The sequence below is a fragment of the Rhodamnia argentea genome, chromosome 6 (assembly GCF_020921035.1).
Source record: "Rhodamnia argentea isolate NSW1041297 chromosome 6, ASM2092103v1, whole genome shotgun sequence".
Classification (NCBI taxonomy): domain Eukaryota; kingdom Viridiplantae; phylum Streptophyta; class Magnoliopsida; order Myrtales; family Myrtaceae; genus Rhodamnia; species Rhodamnia argentea.
The window spans coordinates 10,285,632-10,302,403 of NC_063155.1; the positions used below are offsets into that span (position 1 = coordinate 10,285,632).

The 16,772-nt window shown below is 40.5% G+C and overlaps 1 protein-coding gene across 1 annotated transcript; it reads right to left on the minus strand.

The window, feature by feature from the left end:
- Positions 1-10,043: 10,043 nt before the first annotated feature.
- On the minus strand, positions 10,044-14,914 carry LOC125315645 (4-coumarate--CoA ligase-like 9). Its single transcript, XM_048281308.1, has 6 exons — positions 13,790-14,914; positions 12,562-12,751; positions 11,768-11,913; positions 11,600-11,667; positions 10,786-10,888; positions 10,044-10,166 (listed from the first exon to the last, which is right to left on the minus strand). The coding sequence occupies exons 1-6, from the start codon at positions 14,843-14,845 to the stop codon at positions 10,044-10,046; spliced, it is 1,686 nt and encodes a 561-aa protein (XP_048137265.1). The 5' UTR covers positions 14,846-14,914.
- Between the last annotated feature and the right edge of the window lie 1,858 nt (positions 14,915-16,772).

Here is a 16,772-nt window from a genome sequence, read left to right on the forward strand (position 1 = left end):
GCATGATGCCACTACTTCATAGGCTTAAATGTATGATGGCGGTACGATTCCATTAATCGATGGGATCTCTGTTTATGAAATTGCTTGCTTCTCCAAATCTAGAAAATAGGTGGAATTCAAGGACCACTCCATCCATATACTTTTTCTGATTGATCCACAATATACTCTTAGTCAAGTAAGATAGGATATATTAGCCACGTTTTAATACTCTTAGCCAAGTAAGACAAGATATACTAGCCATGTTTTAATCCTCAAACCATTTTCAGTGTTGGACACGAGGTATATGGACAAGTACATCATGAACCTCCATCTTTGTGGTTGCCTCTTAAAACTAGATTCAGTAGATAGATTATAACAGACCAGCCCCCGATGACAAGATTTCAATAGGTTCCTTTGGTGCTAGAGATTGCTATTTATTAGAGGTAACCATTGATCCTTTCGATTTCTCAAGTTTCTCACGTGCTCTCCGAACTAAAATGGTAAGTTTTATGATGTACGTCTTTATGTTTCCCTAATACATGTTATTATTTTTGCTGATATTTGTCTAACATTCTTATTTATCAGTATCATAGATGTGGAGGTTGTATGCCTAGTGCAGTTTCACAAAGAAGACCAACAACCCCTTCCCATTCGCCTTCCCCTTCCTCATCCCCGTCCCAGCAATCTTGCCCTTCCCTTTCATCTCACCCTCAACCATTAAATGCTAACCCTCAAGAGCATTTTAGGGGACAACTTGGACACATCCAAACCGAATCTACTTCAGTTCCTTTTGCCTCAGCTCCACCTTCTTTAGTGGAACTCTCGAATGATGAGGAAACCATAGCTGAGGAAGATAGCCGGCGTGTGATATGCCCACATGGAGATTCATAAGTACTTTTTTTTTTTTAAGTAAATGTAATATTTAGGGTATACCTTCGTTTGGGTTGTAGATATGGATGTGAACCGAATTGTCCCCATTTGCGGATTTGAAGAAGGTACGTACGTCGTGCGAGAACTTAATAAAATAGTGAATAACTATTGGAGGGGGCCGTGCATTAGTTATAGTAGCGCTCCAAAAGAAGTAAAAGATTTGTGGTGGAACGAGTTCAAGGTAAGTTTTCTACTTCAATTTTCTCACAAACTAAGTTCGGCGTAAATAAAGCTAGTTGTTTTTCTATTGATTACAGGGGAAATTCAGTTGGGATGAATCTCAAGAGAATGAAATTGTAAGAATTTTTAAGAAGAAAGCTGGTGATCATATACGCAATGTAATGAATAAAGCAAAGACAAAAAATGTGAAGCCAAATTTTATTAGTAGTGACGATTGGACCGAAATAAAGAGAAGTTGGGAAGGTGAAAAAAATAAGCAAAGGAGTGAACAAAATGCCAAGAATCGAGCCTCTAGTTCTAGCGAAGGGTCTTCAAGGTCTGCGACATATGCTTGGGGCTCCATCACCATTGGGGAGCATAGAAAAAGAATGGTAAATTTGTTAAACATGTTGTAAGTTAAGTTAATTTAATTCAATTACTCATTTTATGTTTCAATTTTGTAGGCACATGAATTGGGGATGGAACCGACGTATGTAACTATATTCGAATGCACATTTCAAAAGAAAGATAAGACATGGATTGGTGATCGAGCAAAATCTATTAAGGTATGCAAGGTTATACTTTTCACTTTATGCAAACTAGAATGAAAATCATGAATCCTTTTAATATTTATGGTAGTTACATATATGAAATTATATTTTCATATCTATTTTGTTGATGTAGGAAAAATATGACCAGCTTTTAATCAATACGGCTGGTGGTGATGATGGTGGGGTCAGATCTGAAGCAGCGGCCGACAATATGGCATTATGGGTGGAGGCGTCGGGTGGGGTGAAGAGAGGGAAAATATTTGGGCTGGGGTCCTTATCAAGGGTATATACAGGAAAGGCTGCTGGTAGTTCATCCTCCAATGCGGCTGCTTCAAGGAGGACACGACTCGAGGAGGAAATGACACAACAAGTGAGCCAACTGAGATATTTACTTGCAGAGAAGGACGAAGAAATGAAAGTGGTCAAAGAACAAATGTCACAACAAATGTCACAGAAGGATGAGCAAATCGGTTCTTTGCAGAGTCAAATGCAATTGGTCTTGCGACACCTCAACCTAAATCAAGATCGGGTTCCTCCTGTACCTCCCACTCATGAAATAGGTGATGGGCACAATGATGGGCGACACAATGAGGGCGAGATTGCTGCTGATGATGATGATGATGAATTAATTAGAAGTCTTATTCATTAAACAAGAAAGGCATCAGAGCTTTTTTATTTAGCAATCAGGTTTGTATTTTTTGTAAGCTTATTTGTTATATGGCCAGGAGACAAGTGCTCGTAAATTGTGATGCTTATGTTGGTTAGTATTCTAAAATATGTTGTCGACCCGTTAGATTACACAGTGCAAACACTCAGAAATGTTACCAAGTACTCTTGCAAAGAATACAAGTGTGGCCCAAGTTTTCCTTCCATCCAATGTCATGATTGATATAAACAGGTTAAATCAAGATTTAAACGCTGCGGCAGATATTCTGGTGGAGAAGACAAGCGAAAACTCTGGAAAAATAAGAGTGTTTCATGCAGTGCATGTATCGTCATTTGCTACAATTTTGATATACCGAGCTTTTATTTGTATTCGAAGCAACAATAGGTTTTTTCAATCCATTCGTGCGGGCGCTCCATATTGATCACTGTGGCTTCTGTAGTATCTTGCTCCTGGGTGCTATCAGGTAAGCAATCTTCTTCCCTTTCTTGCCTAAATTTCATAGTTATGTTCCCTAATTTATACTTGGCAAATTCCGTCAATAAAGCCCTGTTTTTTTTTTTTTTTTTTGTAGTGGCGTTGCCGCAACATCCCCAACCGCAAGCTGTTTCTCAGGCGGTGGCGACTCAGCTGTCGCATGTGGTGGAGCTGACAATGGCTTCTCATCATGCAGTCCTGCAGTGAGGTTGGTACGCAGTTGGTTTGTTGGTGATTTTCTATGCGCGTGCACGCGTTTCTTCTTTCTTTTTCCCCCTTCGGGAAACTTATCGTTTTGTTTGAGGAAACTTTCTGGTTTCAAGAGTATGTGGAAGAATCAAGACGGAACAATTGGTCTGTTAGATATTTGGTAGTGGATGGAATTTTATAGTTGCAGCATTTAGCTAGCGAATCGATCGATGAAGAGTGTTTTGCATCCTAATGTTTTTTTGAAGAATGGAGGAAGGAAGTTTTGAACGCCCACACTCTCTCTCTCTCCCCCTCTCTAGTGGTTTTATTCTTCCTGCGTCCATTGTCTGCTTCACCTTCGCAGCTCTTTCTTATTCCCAATATCTGCATTTCTACATTGTTACTTTCGTGTTCAATGGAGGTATTTCAACCTGGGAATGGTGGAAAGGCTTGTTTAGGATGTCGATTGTTTATATACTTCACGGCTTCTGTCATTTATTATCTTTTTGGGAAATTGTGGGAAAGCTAACGTTGTTAAATTGTCATTGTTGTTGGTAAAAGGTTCTTTCTTTCCCATTTATCTTCATCTTCCCACAAGTACATGCATCTATCTTTTTTATGCACAAGAATAGTTTAATGCTTCTAAAAAATGTTGATCCTGTGACAAGATTTGTTCACTAAAGTTTGGTCTCAATTAAAAACTTATTGAGTGCAATAGGAGTCTTAACTTTCCTTTTGTGCCCGAAGTTTTCATGGTAAAGAGACTTTAAAAGGTCTAAAAGAGTATGTACTATACTTGTTATTTTAATATACCAAGCTTTTATTAGTATTCAAAGCAACAACAGGTTTTTTTTCAATCCATTCGTGCAGGCGCTCGATATTGATCACTGTGGCTTCTGTAGGATCTTATTCCTGGGTGCTATCAGGTAAGCAATCTTCTTCCCTTTGTTGCACAAATTTCATAGTTATGTTTTCATATGATCAGATAGGATTTCAAAATTGTAGACCATGGGAATGGCAGTGATGCTGGATGAGATCATTAACTATGTCATTGCAGAGTCGAGTTGAGGTAAGTGGGCATACCAAAACCGAAAAAAAAAAAAAAAAAAAAAAACCAAAATTTCATTTTGGTCCTTCATTTTTTTTTGCCTTTGCTTTTCATTCTTGTCCAAAGATAATCAATTGATGCTCATTTTCTTTCTGCCCCTTCCAGTTTCTTTCCATGAAGCTTGAAGCAACAACCTCATACTATTGACTTCAATTCAGAGGCTGATGCAATAGAGACACTGCAGGTGGTGTGTGATTTTTGTCTCTAAAATCAATATCTTTGATTCATTCCTCTAATGTTCTCATTATTCTAGAGTAAGTTGCTCTTTCTTTTTCACATTTGTATTTCGGATTAATTTTCGTGTCCCTTTGAACTAGAATTTTTTTTTTTTTTTTAGGTAGTCAAAACAATGGAAGGGCCACTTCTTACGTGTATTTGTACCAATTGTACATTCTTGCTGTTTTATATATAGTTTTCCTCCTTTTTCATTTTATTATAATATTTATATCTTATTACTTACTTAATCAATGTTAACTATAAATTCTAGAAATTAATTTTGCTTTTAATTAGATTTAAAATAAAAAATAAAAGAAATTATTTTATCATACAATCACAAATTATAAAAGTTCGTTGCGAAATTCGTGCCCGATCGTCGCTAATTTCATCGCTAAATTATTGTAAAATTCATCTATGCGGTCGATCATAAACAAAAACAACTTTGCGATGAAAAAATTCATCACTAATCGTTTTTGTCGCAAATGCCGTAAGTAAAACTCGTCGCCAAGGTAAGTTAGCAACGACTTTTGCCGCGAGAGTTTCCGTCACAAATTAGCGACGAAATGTGCCACCAATACTTTCGTCGCAAGTTAGCGACCAACGTAAGTTTCGTAGCAAATTAGCGACGAAATCTCATGCTTTTCGTCGCAACATCTTGCTACTCCAATTTAGCGACAAAAAAATTTCCGTTGCAAATTTCGTCGCAACTTAGTTTAGCCACGAATTTTGTCACGAACACATTAGTGGCAAATTAGCGACAAACACATTTTCATGGCAAAATTCGTTGCTAATTTGCCACGAATCTTGTCATGAAAATGTTCGTGGCAAATTAGCGACGAATTTGCCACGAAAACAAATTCGATGCTAATTTATGTTCGTCGCAAATTAGCGACTTCGCAACTTAGTTTAGCCACGAATTTTGTCACGAACACATTAGTGGCAAATTAGCGACGAACACATTTTGATGGCAAAATTCGTTGCTAATTTGCCACGAATCTTGTCACGAAAATTTTCATGGCAAATCAGCGACGAATTTGCCACGAAAACAAATTCGACGCTAATTTATGTCCATCGCACACTAGCGACTAATTTGGCGACGAAAATAATTTCGTCGCTAATTTGCCACTAATTTTGCCAGGAAATTATCCGTCGCAAATTACCAACGAATTTTACCACGAAAATAGTTCGTCCCTAATTTGCGACGAATTTTACCACGAAAAAAAATTCGTCGCTAATTAGTAACGATTTACAAAACTTTTCGTCGCTAAATTTTGCGACGCCGAATTGGCGACGAAAAATTTTTTGTCGCAATTTTCGTCGCAAATTGTTTTAACGACGAATTTTCCCCATTTTTTCGTGGCAAAATTTGTCGCTAAAGCCCTGTTTTTTTGTAGTGCCCCATTCCTCACTATAATTTAAACTTGACTCGCTTTTCTCCTAATTAGAGAAAAAATAAAGCATGCACCCCTTTCTAGTGCTGATCACATGATAGTCAAAATTTAAGAAAATAAAATATTTGACTGATTTTTAGTCTCGACCCGTGGAATTCTCTAGCACTCGCCTCATACGCAGTGTTGTGAGATCGATATCGTCGGATCAAATTCGTACTCAAGCATAAATAATACATACATGTCCGAACTATTAAGTAAGCGACGGATCGGTCTCTATGATAGGTCGTATAATAAGACACAAGAGTTAAGCAACTCCTATCGAAACAGAAAACCCTAGCACCGTGCTACAATTATTGAGATAAACAATGTCATTATTATTACATGATTAATTGATCTTTTGTTGCTAATCTTGGGAGAAAATATCTTCAAGGCAGGCACATAAATAATTGAGCGCAAGAACATGGACGTCACGTCGAGTTTTATAATCTGCAGCATCCATGAATAGAAACGTAGATATCATCCACATGGCAGCTCTATCTCCAACGGCAGAACCTCTCTCGTCGACTTTCGGGGTTGGTCTGTGGGAAATATTGCTAGATTTGCAAGCTTCCCCTTCAATAATGATGGTCGTTGTCGAGAACCTAATAAAGAAATCCTAGTACGATTATCAATGTTTGGCACATTTGTCTCCACTTAGGAGGAGGGATCTGCGCAGCATTTGCTTTCATTGCACCATGACTTTGGGCTATCCACGAAGCACGGATCATTCCTGCGTGCATAAGCAGCAATTTAGGTCATTGGTCGCTTCGTGAATCCTAGATTAAGTGTCCTAGCAACTGTTCAAGTCAAAAACCTAACCACTTCCCGTCGAGATGAATGGTAGAAATTGCTGCTCTCTATCGCCAATAAATTCTTGAATATTACGTTTCGCCATTTCGCAATAGCCCTTAAGGGATGATTGAGCAAATGATGACGAAGGGATTCCCTCGATGCATTTGCCTTAACGCTTTGTCCAAGATGATTTACCAAAATTCGCGGAATCGACAAGATCTACATGCCATGTTGCAATATGTACGTTTTCCTCGAGATAACGAAAGATCAATCGATCGAACATATTCAAGTGACACTATTAGTCTGCATCATCAAGGGCCAGCGCCATGTTTTTTTATGTCCGAAAGTTGCATAAAGTACATGACTGGATGAGCCGAAGAGACATCATTATGTTGCCAATTCACCATATTATAACGTATAATAGGACGGTTCTCATAGATAAACGTACGTCTTTTTCCGATATTTAGAGGGGCAAAGTTCGGCTTCCCCATGATTCGAGCATCTGCAGCCAATGGGCTGGGAGCACGTCCGAGGCACAAAGGAATTCGAAATCGAGAAGAAAGCGATCATGGAGCCCATTCCTCGGTGTCCTTTGTTGCTTGACCTTTTGCCCTTGAGTTGGAAACTAATGTGGTGATCATGCCACGTGTCGAAGTGGGTACCAACCACAGTCGTAGGGCAGCTACAAGATTGAGCTAGAGAAGGTATTGATGTAGAGATAGAGAGAGATTAGACAGATTACGTTTTGGGGGCGTGTGTGATGACAACCAAGAGAAATGACTAGAATCACTATGACTTTAGGACCAATAAAAGAGAAATGTAACGCACCACTTTTGGGAATATCTTCTTATCTGGATGCTCCATTTGTGTAAAACTTACGTTTGACACAGTCTTTCTCTCTTTCGGTGTCGCCTGCGAATCAAAGGAACTTCCTTTGCTTTGCTAGAACGTTCTTTCATCACATCATCATTAAAGGTTAAGGTGATCCTAAAATCGATTTGAGTGGTAATACCGTTGGAATAATCTTGCTGCAATTCGAGAAGTAGAGGATTTCGGGTATGATTTCTGCTCGGTGCGGTTACTCGAAGCTGGGAAGCCACGAGGAAATATTTGTTTTGGAATCGATATGAATGACTTGCTTTCAACCGGATCAAGAAGGTGGACTCCTCATTTGATGTGTGAAAACTAGCACGCGACATCGTCAAATACAGGAAAAAAAGGAGAGATTGCAGTGATTAGAAGAATATTGGAACTTTGTAATGCCAAACGACCAATAATTTCGTTCCTTTTTCGCCATGCAATATTCACGATAGATTCTTGTCATGTGGTGATGACAATCCACTTATCTAGATATTCACCAGCAGTTTGTTACTTTACTTTTAATACCTAACGTTGCTCCTTTTATAACACCAGGTGGCTGAAGGGGTTGCAACTCTAAACCTCAAAAAGTAGGCATAATTTATGGTTACTGGATGAAAGAGCATTTAGTTTACTTAGAGAAACTAAGACTATTCCATGTTGCATGCATGCTGCCATTTTCATCAGCTTCAACCCTAAATGCAGCTTCATGTACGTTACAAATTCTGGTATTATCATCATTTATTCGAAGCTGACATGGGCAGAGATTTCAGGTTCGAGAGAGAGAGAGAGAGAGCATGAAGATGGAAAGAGAGAAAAATTAAGGGATATCGACTTATATTAGGGAATAACCGTGCGGTTAAATAAACGGCGGACTTAAAATAATGGTGCGAGAGAATAGCTAATCTCTTTGAATGAGTGTTCAACCGAAAGTTACAGATTCTTTTACATTCTCTCCATGTTGCAGAAGGATTTGAATATGCGGTCATGTCCAGCTGAATTCTTTCGGTTTCTTCTCATTCTCCAGCTTCTGAAGGGGAGATGCAAAATCACAAGGTCGAGCATTCGACCCAAACACGGTTTCGACTTTAAGGTTTCTCACTTAATTAAGGGTACTTTTTTTCCTGCTCATCTGTCTTTATTTCATCGCCTTAATGTACAAAGCTCTAGAGATGATGGCGTCGCAATATTCCGGTCTTGTGGTTGATATCATCTTCTTGACTTGGATACTTTAGGTGGATGTCATGTTTACCTACCGTTTTTCAGATAAGTCGGGCTTTCCGGCGTGTCACCATTATCTGCTAGATTGCTTTCTAGATTTAGTGATGCATTCAGGTCAGATTGTGATGATGTTGATCACGACATCTTAATTTTTCTGTGTTCTTGACAATTTTTTAGTGCTGTAATGTAGGTTTCCCCATCCCCAGGTTATCTAGTTTGAACTAAGAAGGAAGCTTTTCTGCTTCTGTTTTTTTTTTTTTTTTTTCATTTTTCTTTTTGGGGTAGAGACAGGGATCAAACCAGAAACCAAACAGAGTCTCAACCACAGCAAAGGGAACTGAAGTATGACCTATGAATAGATTTCCTTGTGATCTACAATATTTTTTTTGGAATAAACATTGTCTAAATTTGAAGTGTGTGTCGAAGACTCCTCCAAGAGAATAGAAATCAAGACGGAGGTTTTATTATGCACACATTCTTGTAACTTCTGATTTGCTACACCTGACTAGGCGCAATCAATGATTGTCGTTGGTACTGCGGTATGCTTCGGTATTTCAACTAAAGCTTCAGATTTCAAGCTAATGGAAGAAGTCACGTGCATATTGTTGAATCCGATAGTAGGGGCCATAGTCCCAAATTTTGCAACAGAGGTATCATTGCCAATAGGAACGATGATCGCAATTCACGTTACTCGAAAACGTGCGAGCATCTCTTAATATGGTCAGTCTTTTCCAACGACATAGAGTGAACGACGTACAGTACATACTTTCTTCTGCCTTCTGAGGATATTCCAGTTTTCAGTCTTCATCCAACATGTCCACACTCGGTTTCGAAACCAATCAAGCAGGTCAATGTCTATCTAAAACCATCTGCCAACGCATCTACCAACTATATGAAGAGAGCCAACTCGTCATCTCTAGCTCTGAAGCCAAACGCAATCGCTTTCCCACATGGTGGTTGCCTCGGTTGTTTTGCATGAGCAATGCAACTAGCTCAATATTAGGATCAGCTAATTAGACCGACGAAACGAAGAAGAGAAGTGGATCATGTATGAAGCAGGCCGTTTTTATGAGCCGCTGTATCACCTTCCCTTCTCACATGATTAAAAGAACATGACCTGAACTGGCGTGTTAGGTGCATCATGAAATTGTGTAGAGTCATGTGCGAATCTCCAACTAGTTTGGATTCAAACAATTTAAAGAGATAGATCCCCTTTTACTTAATTCTTACCAATGTTTAGTTACAAAGAATGAGTCTCGAAATGCTTCAGCTTGCAGTTTATGAAGGGGGAATCCTAATGTTACAATATAGGTTACTAACGAAAACTCAGAGGACAGAAACGAGGACCTTAAAATGGTGTCAGTTTAGTTTCCTTTCACTTCAAGGAATAGCTTCTTCTTCTTTTTTTCTTTCAGCTCTTGCATGAACAAATTCAAATGGATTACTACTGGGTGGTAATGCCCTGGTGTCTACAGATTAGCTGATCTGACAGATGCGGCCAGAACAAGTTCTCTCCTCAAGATCTTCCCTGACGGAGATTTTGGGATGCTACTGACGAAAGCTACCCGCCGTATCTTCTTGTATGGAGCAACCTGTAGCGGATACTCAAAAGTAATAATTTGGATCCACCAAAAAAGCTGTCAACTCTAGTTTAAAATTGGGGCTAAAATCCTATATTTGTGTGTATGCATTCCTAAAAACTGTCGGAAATACGGTTCCCAGGAGTCAAAACATTTGAACAAAAAGAACACCATCATTAGATGACCCAGAGGGTATGCTAGCACATACATATCAATAGCATGCACAGATTAATAAGCAGATGAACTTGTATGCATGAGATGGAATGAGTGGAAGGTCCTGTGTCTGCTTTCAGTCCAACAGTTCTGCATAACTCCAAGAACATCCAAGTGGAGAGGAAGAGGCACTACTCAATGGGCTGTTACTTTTCTTATTTTTCCATCTCTATCGTAATAGACAGCATCAAGTGGAATCTGCTTCCTATCATGTTATGTAGCAGGAAAAAGACCCCGGACACCAAGTGGTGATTCTTTCGCAGCACAGAGCATAAGATAGCAGCACGTCGTTGCAAATTAATGCAGGTATATACAGCATCTTAAAGACTAAAGGCGCCCTTACTATAGGTTTAGAAACAGTCATCTCCCTGCTTTGTGGGAGAGAAAAGTGCAATCACTGAGTGGATTAAAAAATTACCTGTTTAGCAATGAAGTCCATAACCTGAGATTCAGTAATTTTGCTTCCAGGTTTTCTAACCACAAAAGCCATGGGAATCTGCCCTGCTTCTTCATCAGGATAACTGCTTCCACATAATCACAAAACACAGAAAAAGTGGATCAACAAAAACAACATATCACTCCTGTGCAGTTAAGAAAAGGCAAGAAGACAAACAGTCTAGGAAATACTGATGAACTCGTTTTATAACAGAAATTTGACTGAAATGCCCATATATAACTGATGTATCATCCTCAATCAGCAATAGTCCCTCGAAAAATGCAGAGCACATCCTACTAAGAGAAGCCACAAATTTTAAGGGTGTGGGAGAAGTTTGAGATAGAACCCAGCAATTCATACAAATCCACCAAGGATTTAAAAACTAAAAGGAGATAAGAGTTCTGACTCCCGCAAAATGTAATTTGAGCATCAACATCAACATCACCTTTATCCCAAACTAGTTGGGGTCGGCAGTCAATGAACCCAAAAATAAATAAAATAAAAGCAAAACCGATTGGGGGAAAAGAAATAATTATATAAAAATAAAAATAAAAAATATATAAATAAGAATATATAAAAATGTATAGGGAAAAAGGATAAAAAAGGACAATTTGGAACATAGGAATTCTGCCCCTCCACAATGCTAATAGTTTTCCTCCACTCTATCCTAAGACAAACCGTATGTCAATCTATTTCCCACTTCATTAAATCTTGTTCTACTACTTTTCCCCGGGTAAGTTTCGGTAGAATGTAATTTGAGTGATAAGAAAAAAATTAAGCTAGTGAAGATGCATACGGAATCACAGCAGCATCCGTTATATCAAGGTTGGAGTGAAGAAGATGTTCCAACTCAGCAGGAGCAACCTGAAAGATGCATGCGATGATCCATCACCAGTTGACGAGAAAAGACAACAGAACACAAGCCAAAAACCATCCAGGGAAAATGCCATGTCGAACAAGTCACCTGATATCCCTTGTATTTAATCAACTCCTTCAGTCTGTCCACAATGAATAAGAACCCCTTGGAGTCAATATAACAAAGGTCACCAGTCCTCAACCAACCATCCGAGTCAATTGTCTCGGCAGTTGCCTTGTCATCCCCTACATAACCTGCAGCTCCAGTCACCTATTTTTAGCACAAATTCTAATGGGGGCATTTCAGATAGTTTCTATTCAATGGATTAATGAGCTCAATTTTTTATTGATAAAGGATAGACAATAGTTGAAAGGCAGTAAAAATACTCGCTGGCAATTATTATTTGCATTGCACCATGTATAATGCAGCTACCTTTCCAGGAAGCAGTTTGGACTTCCTCTTCACAAGGGAACCGAGAATCTGGCCACCATAGATTCATTTACTATTATTTCCATAATGAATCAACCAATTGTCCCAGTATCGGCTGTTATAATTACTAATCCTCAGAATTTCGATCCACAATGACCAAAGGATGCAAAATGTCCAAAGGTGAAGTATACTGCACATTTGACCCAAAAAAAAAAAAAAAGGTATACTGAACAATATTCTGTTAAAGGAAGATGAGTCCAAAGAAGCAACAATGAAACACTGTAATGTATATAGAGTCCTGAGATCAACAGCAGATCAAGTAACATCCCACCTAGAGAAAGAGCCTTTTTGTTGCTACGCAAGATGCACGAAAATTGATGGAGAATCTTTGATCACAAGTGTCAAACTAAAAGCAAAGGAAGGTGATATTTCCACACAGTTCAATAAAGCTCCTAATTATGGCCAATCCTTACCTTTCATGATAGTTGGGCCTCGCAGCCATAGCTCTCCTCTCTGACCAGGAGGCAGGGCCTCCCCAGTGATAGGATCAACTATCTTTGCTTCCATATTTTCAGCTATGCGACCGGCAGAACCATGGTGGTTTGCCTCATCAGGCCCCAACATCCTAGTTGCCCCGCCACAAGTCTCTGTCAGACCATATCCCTATTACACAATGAGAGTTTCGACCCTTTGAGTTAGAAATCTGAGTAAGCATTAACATTGAGTGTCTTTGTCTTCAAACATTGATCATCCTAACTCAAATATCAGCAGAGCTGAAACAGAAGTTTGATAGTTTCCCAGACTAGTAGGCACAGGCAGCCATTTACTGGTAGTAGAAAAAATACCAGATGAGATTTCTTTGTTTGACAGAGGAGTAGAAGTTAGAGCTTAATAAACTAGTTATTGCTTAAAGGAATCGTTTGAACCCACGTGTTCCAATCACTACATTATGTTACTTTCAGCCAATCGTTGGAATTACTAGAAATAAGTTGAACAACACTACGGTCATATCTACAATGATCCAAACCTGACCACGGGGGCTTGGGTTCCAAACGAAGCAACCAAACTCGCCAACTTGGTTAGACAGTTTTATAAATTTCGGGTGTCGAACTCAACAACATTCCATTGGACTCAGGATCTAATAATGCACCACTTGCCGGTATGCCCGCTCCTAGGACCACAGTGCAAGAGGAAGGTGCTCATGCCGGCCTCCACTGTCTCCAAAAAACAGCAGTCAAAGCTGACAAAAATGGGAGACCTCTTCTTCTCCATTTATTACATGTAAAAGCACCATTTCATACTATTCAGCCTACGAATGTAGGCTCAAATTAAGAGAGGTCGCTGGTGCTGGGTCAATGTCTAAGCATTTCAAAACCAGGAATCACGAGAGTTCAAATTCAAAATTGAACACGTTGATCATTAGTTTAATCAGGCATCCGTCTCAGGGTTTGTTGCAGACTAATAGCATTCGACCAGGTATTACTTTATTAGATTAGTCAAAAAGCCAGTAGACGACAATGGGGTGTTACCAAAATGGGTCGACCAGCTCTAGAAGCCAATCATTTTCAAGGTAAACGGTGTCACACTGCCGGTCTGGATAAACAACTAAGCGTTGACGAAAGCGTCTCAATTTTGATTTTCATTGACCGTACCGAATGTCCTGTCGGAGTTATTGTTCGCAGATATTAATGATAAATTAACCTGGCCGATCTGCACGTGGGGGAACCTGTGTCTGAACCGGTCAGCGACCTCCTTCCCGAGCGGGGCGCCGCCGCAAGCTAGCGCCTGGAGCGAGCTCAGATCGTACTTCCCCGTGATCTCCGACTTCACGAACGCCACGATCAGTGGCGGGGACACCGGCATGTACGTCACTCGGTACTTCTCGATCGCCCCTAACATCGCCACGAAATCGAACTTATCCATCAGGACCGCCGTCTCCCCGAGCGCGAACGCTCTGACCAGCATGAAGAACCCGAACACGTGGAACAGAGGCAGCGTGAAGAGGGACACGGGGTGCGGCTCCGACTCGTCTCGCTCCCCCTGCAGGTAATAAAGCCCGGCGAGCAGCGCAATCAAATTGCGGTGAGTCAGCAGGACTCCTTTGACTCTGCCCGTCGTGCCGGACGAGAACAGGATGGCCGCCGAATCGGACTGCTCGACCCGGTTCGGTGACATGGCCTCCGCCGCGGGACCGTCACCGCTCCAGCCGTACCCAGTCAGCATGGAATCGAACTCGGGCGAGTCGACGAGGACGGTGCCGCGCGGGACCCTAGGTAGCTTGGGAGCGATCTGGGAGGTGGAGAAGGCGATGGCGGGCCGGCAGAGGCGGCACTGTTGGGCGATCTCGGAGGGAGAGCCGAGAGGATTGGCGGGGGAAATGACGACGCCGATGGAGAGGAGGGAGAAGTAGACGACGGGGACGTGCAAGGAGGGAGGGGCGAGGACGAAGGCGACGTCGCCCTTGGAGAGAGAGAAGCGGGACTGGAGGGAGAGGGCGAGGGAGCGGACGCGGCGGAGGAAGTCGGGGTAGGAGAGGCGGTGGCCGGAGGGGGCGTCGACGAGGAAGGTGGAGGAGGGGGAGGAGGAGGAGGAGGGGGGGAGGAGCGAGAGGGCGTAGTGGGAGATGGAGAGGGGTTGGGAGGGGGGAGGGAGAGGGACGTGGGGGCGGAGGCTGTGGAAGGTCTTGGTGGTGGAAGAGTAGCCGCTGTCGGGGTCGACGGCGGAGGAGTCGCCGGAGGCGCTGGCTTGGTAGGCCATGGGAATGGTGAAGGAGACGGGAGAGGAGTGGGGATTGTGCTGGTTTTGGATTGCTTCTCTTCTGTTCTGATGATGAACGTTGGACAGCCAGAAGAGTCTGCGGCGCGCGTGCGTTGAAGTTGAAATATCACGTCTGTTATCATGACGTCGTGATCTGGAAAAAGCCCAGCTGACCGCACCATTAAGTCAAACCGTGGAACCGACAACTATCAACCACAATTTTTTGCTGATCCGATTTTAAGATTTTGATTGCCTTATTTTTTTTTTATGTACTTTTATTGTAATCTAAAATTAGAAGACAAAATTATAAGAGAGTCCACACAAGTATGTGCTATGTATCCACGTGATATGATTATCAGCCAAAAGTTCACGTCTTACGTGTACGGTTCAAGTTGCATTGTTGAGTGACCGTCTTGTCACCCAAGCAAAGTCTTTAAAAATTTTTTCGTAATTATGAGAACAATATCCACCGTAATCTTTTTATTTGGCCGAAGAGTAATATCTATTATTTTACAAATTTTAACTTAATGTTTGAATATTATCAATTGGATATATTTTATTAGAACCTTGATTGTGTAGGCCCTCTCGTAATTTTGTCTTCTAATTTTAAGTTACAATAAAAGTACATAAAAAGTTAAAAAAAGAAAAAAAAAATGGGCAGTAAAATCTTGAAATCGGATCAGCAAATGATGTGGTTTCAAGAAACGAAATTTGTGGTCAATAGTTGACCGTCCCACTATCTGATTCGGTGGGACAATTAGCTAAGCTTCTTCCTTTCCACAATTATGATCCGTAATAATCAGCTTCAATTAAACAGAAAAGAAAAATTAGAGTTAATACCACCAAAGCTTGAGTTGTAGAAATTAATATATTCGAGTTGGCTTATAACTCATTAGTCTAAACTTTTGAGTGAATGTGAATATAACTGGATATATTGATGGGCTCGTACTTGAACTCTCCCTCGCCCATCTTGGCCCAAAGTGTAATAATGTGGTCCATAAATTTTAGATCAACATGCAATATTGTTCCTAAACTTTTAATTTGTTCAATGTGATCCTTGAAATTTTGATACTTGTACAGTCTTGTCCTTTAACTAATCATATCCTTCTATTAATTTAAGATCAAGGATAACATGGACTACTAGATTAAATACGTACCAAATGTCCAGGTTTCACATTAAATAAATTAAAAATTCGGGGACAACATTGCACATTTGTCCAAAGTTGAGAACCACATTAAACAAATCAAAAGTTTAGGAACGGCATTGGACATTATATCAAAATTCAAGAACCTTTTGTGTTATTTTTCCTTAATGAAAATATTCGCTTAGAAATTTGGATCTGTCATATTATTTAACTCATTAAATTAGCAAGTCAATTTTGGAAACCGGCATTGCGTTTTATGCTTACGTGGATCGGTGAGGCACTCGGATGGACAGTGAGCACGTGCGTGCTTTTCCTGGAATTTACAATGATAAAAGGACATAGAAGCAAAGATAAAAAGGACCATGTACTAGATGATGGCTAGTTTGCGGCTAAGTAGGGTTCACATGGATTATCAACTAATAAAAAACTAGATCATGTCCCACCCCTCCAACGTTAATTAAACTACTTTTGGTCCGCTATTTAAACCCTTTTATTGGAGTGCAATCACAACCCCTTCCTCGTTATTACAAGATGAACTATATAACTAACTTAACCACCACATGGCACATTTTATCAAAATGACATGAAAATTTGATGAATATCTCTACATCGCATTCATCTTGGTGCCGATATTATCTGCTCGTAGAAAAAGCCCATAACGGGAACCATTTGTGTCATTGCAGAGAAATTTAGCATCGAGGAATTACGAATACGCCAAAAGATTTTCGCTGCGGAGGTGTAGGAGGATTACTGGCCGCGAATTTCCGGGGAAAGGCTGGCCT